The sequence below is a fragment of the Limulus polyphemus genome, unplaced genomic scaffold, assembly GCF_000517525.1.
Source record: "Limulus polyphemus unplaced genomic scaffold, Limulus_polyphemus-2.1.2 Scaffold1891, whole genome shotgun sequence".
Taxonomy (NCBI): Eukaryota; Metazoa; Arthropoda; class Merostomata; order Xiphosura; family Limulidae; genus Limulus; species Limulus polyphemus.
In genome coordinates, this window is record NW_013667501.1 from 230,861 (window position 1) to 233,851 (window position 2,991).

The following is a 2,991-nucleotide window of genomic DNA, read 5'->3' on the forward strand; positions in this document are numbered from 1 at the left end:
AATACAAGGTACGATTGTGTTGTAAATGGAGATCAAGAAACAGATCACAAGACAAGATAAGAATGTGTTGTAAACTGAGATCAACAATCTCTAACAATACAAGGTAAGATTGTGTTGTAAATGGAGATCAAGAAACAAAATACAACACGAGGTAAGAATATAAGGTATATGAATATAGGCTTCGACTTTAGCATTCCATAACGCCTTCAAGTCGAATTACTGTGAAAATCACAAACCACAAAACGAGGTAAGAATGTGTTATAAAATGCGGTCAACAAATAGCCCCTAACGGAGATAAGAATGTGCTGAAAATTGAGTATTAACAAACAAACGTTAGGACAATTATCTTAAGGTCTCCTAGCATTCCTCATTATGATTCTAAAATATTTCTTCTTTTTTTACACATCAACAACCACATTTTAAGATATGTATTTTTGTTAGGAAATGAGTTGCATAAGAACGTGGTTTGCAATCAGATATCCCTAAAACTTTTGTTTTATCTAAGCTAGTTTCAGGTTTTTTTTTATCCCTGGAAGTAAGCTCCACGGCAGTACCAGAAGAGGATTAAAACTTTGAAAGATTGTTACGTTTCACTAAAAATTGGAAACAATGTTGGATACTTGGAAAACTTGTTTAATTTTTTTTTGCAATTTTTTATATATTGATCAATATTGATAATATTATTGGACTTTGCTTCATGCATCAAAATAGTAATTTTGAATTACTCAACTCCATTAAACTTAACATCTAAAAAAACCTCACCAAGGAACTAACTTAACTATCAATGATTTTCACATATAATGGCCGGATGATACCTTTCTTAAAAGTAACAGTGCCATTTGTTTTTATACATTAGATGCTTTTTACCATGATTGAAACAGAAAAATCTTAATGAGATATTTTCATAAATACATAGTTTGAGATTATGTACTTAATACGTTAAGAGCACTTGCGTATGTATATACGAAACTATATGTAACTCTGCTAATCCACTTTCATGAATTGATAATCGAGAAAAAATATTAATCTTTTGTGACACAACCCTTCGATCCCTTGTACTTTTCAGGTAGTCTTCCAGGGCATGAAAATCGCGTTACGTCCATAAGTCTCCCTGACAACGGAATGGCGCTAGCGTCCTGCTCATGGGATACAGTAGTCCGTATTTGGAATTGAAGAAATATCAAACGACGAGACTTTCAATGTACACCAAGAGAGGACAGCACTATATCAAAGTTATAATGAAACCAACTGTGTGTTACGTTTAACATCTGCTTACTCTTAGTTTGAGCCATTAAAAAAAAATCTTTGTTTATATACTCTTCCAATCCTTCAGTAAAGTATGTGCATATAGACTTCGATTTTAGCATCCCATAACGCCTTCAAGTCTGAAAATCACTAACTTCAGGGTTCTTTACTCCTGTACATTTGTAGAGTCTCGTGGCTGTTGAAAAACGAGATTTTGACAAATAATAGAAACATTAAAGGAAAAAATAGCAATACTGGCTTTGTACGGGGTCTTACTTTATAGCAATACTGGCTTTGTACGGGGTCTTACTTTTTTTAAGGTTCGCCATCGATCCTCTACGTCTAACTTATGACAACTGATATACTAAGATAAAATATAAAATTTATAAATAACTTCAAAGTCGAGAAAAATACATAATCCATGGTTTATTTCCATATGTAACTGGAATATGAAAACAAGATAAAGGCATAAACTAAATATTTTGACCTGTACTCACCTATTATATTACAGTGCATCAAATTAGCAATTACAATTAAAACAAGTGTTGCCGTCAGTCCCTAAAGAAGTATATCCACTATATTAGTACAGACTTTTTTATCAAATTTAGTAGCCTTGTTTGTTTGTTGCAAAGATACACAAGAGACTATCTGTGCTGTGTCCACCAGAGTTATTGAAATCTGATTTTTAGCTTTCAGACTTATTGCTGAGTCACTGAGGACCAAATTTAAGAGCAAATAGCTCGACAATATTCGGTATTTTTTTCTTCATTCATGTTCTAATATTTAATAAATATTACTTCTTTTGTTGTTGTTAAAGACTGCTTGTACCATATTATATTTGTATGATATCAGATCCACACAAGAAGGAGGAATATCCAGAATATTTCAACATTTCCAGTATGGCTATCCTATCAGTTTCAGGGGGAAAAACTACTATAGCATACGTCATTAAAAGTTTTAAACACCCAAGTCAATCCGTATTTACTGTTCATCAACTCTACATGTTTAGTTTGATTAACTTCATCCATAGTGCTATTGTTTCTTTTATTTTCTAAAATTACACCGTATTCTTTGAAAATTTATGTTTCTGCTTTATTCTTCCGGAAGAAAATAGATTCACCTTCCGCTGTCCATTTTGATGTTAACTTCCTTCCGCCATTGATTATGATTACTCTAACCATAATACAGACTTCATATTACACATCTCAGAAGGTCTAAACAAGCTGGTAACTTATTTTCAAAACCACATCATGTATCGATTCTACTTACAACTGAAAGTTAAAAGCGACAAATTAATCTTTTTCATACGTTTGTGACACAACCCTTCGATCCTTGTGAGGCTAACGGTTAAGTTAGTCAGAATAATTAAATATTGGTGGTTAGATCAAGTGGTGAATTATGATTTTCCATAATAGACTATAAACGATTAAAGGATTATTTTCCGGCTTATTTTGTTTTTATATTTTTGTTATATTCTTGATTCCTAACATCATCGCAAGAAAAGCGGATGTTTATATAATAAATCAAACATAACATCGGTTAACAGTCAAGAAGCCCAGCTTTTCATGTAATAAATCAAACATAACATTGGTTAACAATCAAGAAGCCCAGCTTTTCATGTAATAAATCAAACATAACGTTGGTTAACAATCAAGAAGCCCAGCTTTTCATGTAATAAATCAAACATAACATTGGTTAACAATCAAGAAGCCTAGCTTTTCATGTAATAAGTCAAACATAGCATTG

The 2,991-nt window shown here is 32.2% G+C and overlaps 1 protein-coding gene across 1 annotated transcript in view; it reads left to right on the plus strand.

Moving 5' to 3' along the window:
* Positions 1 to 1,500, plus strand: part of LOC106465273 (guanine nucleotide-binding protein subunit beta-2-like) — a 47,261-nt gene extending 45,761 nt beyond the window's left edge. The window contains exon 7 of the mRNA XM_013925478.1: positions 1,067 to 1,500. Coding sequence (XP_013780932.1) covers positions 1,067 to 1,173 — 107 coding nt within the window. The 3' untranslated portion in view covers positions 1,174 to 1,500. The remainder of the gene's footprint in view (positions 1 to 1,066) is intronic.
* Positions 1,501 to 2,991: the final 1,491 nt, after the last annotated feature.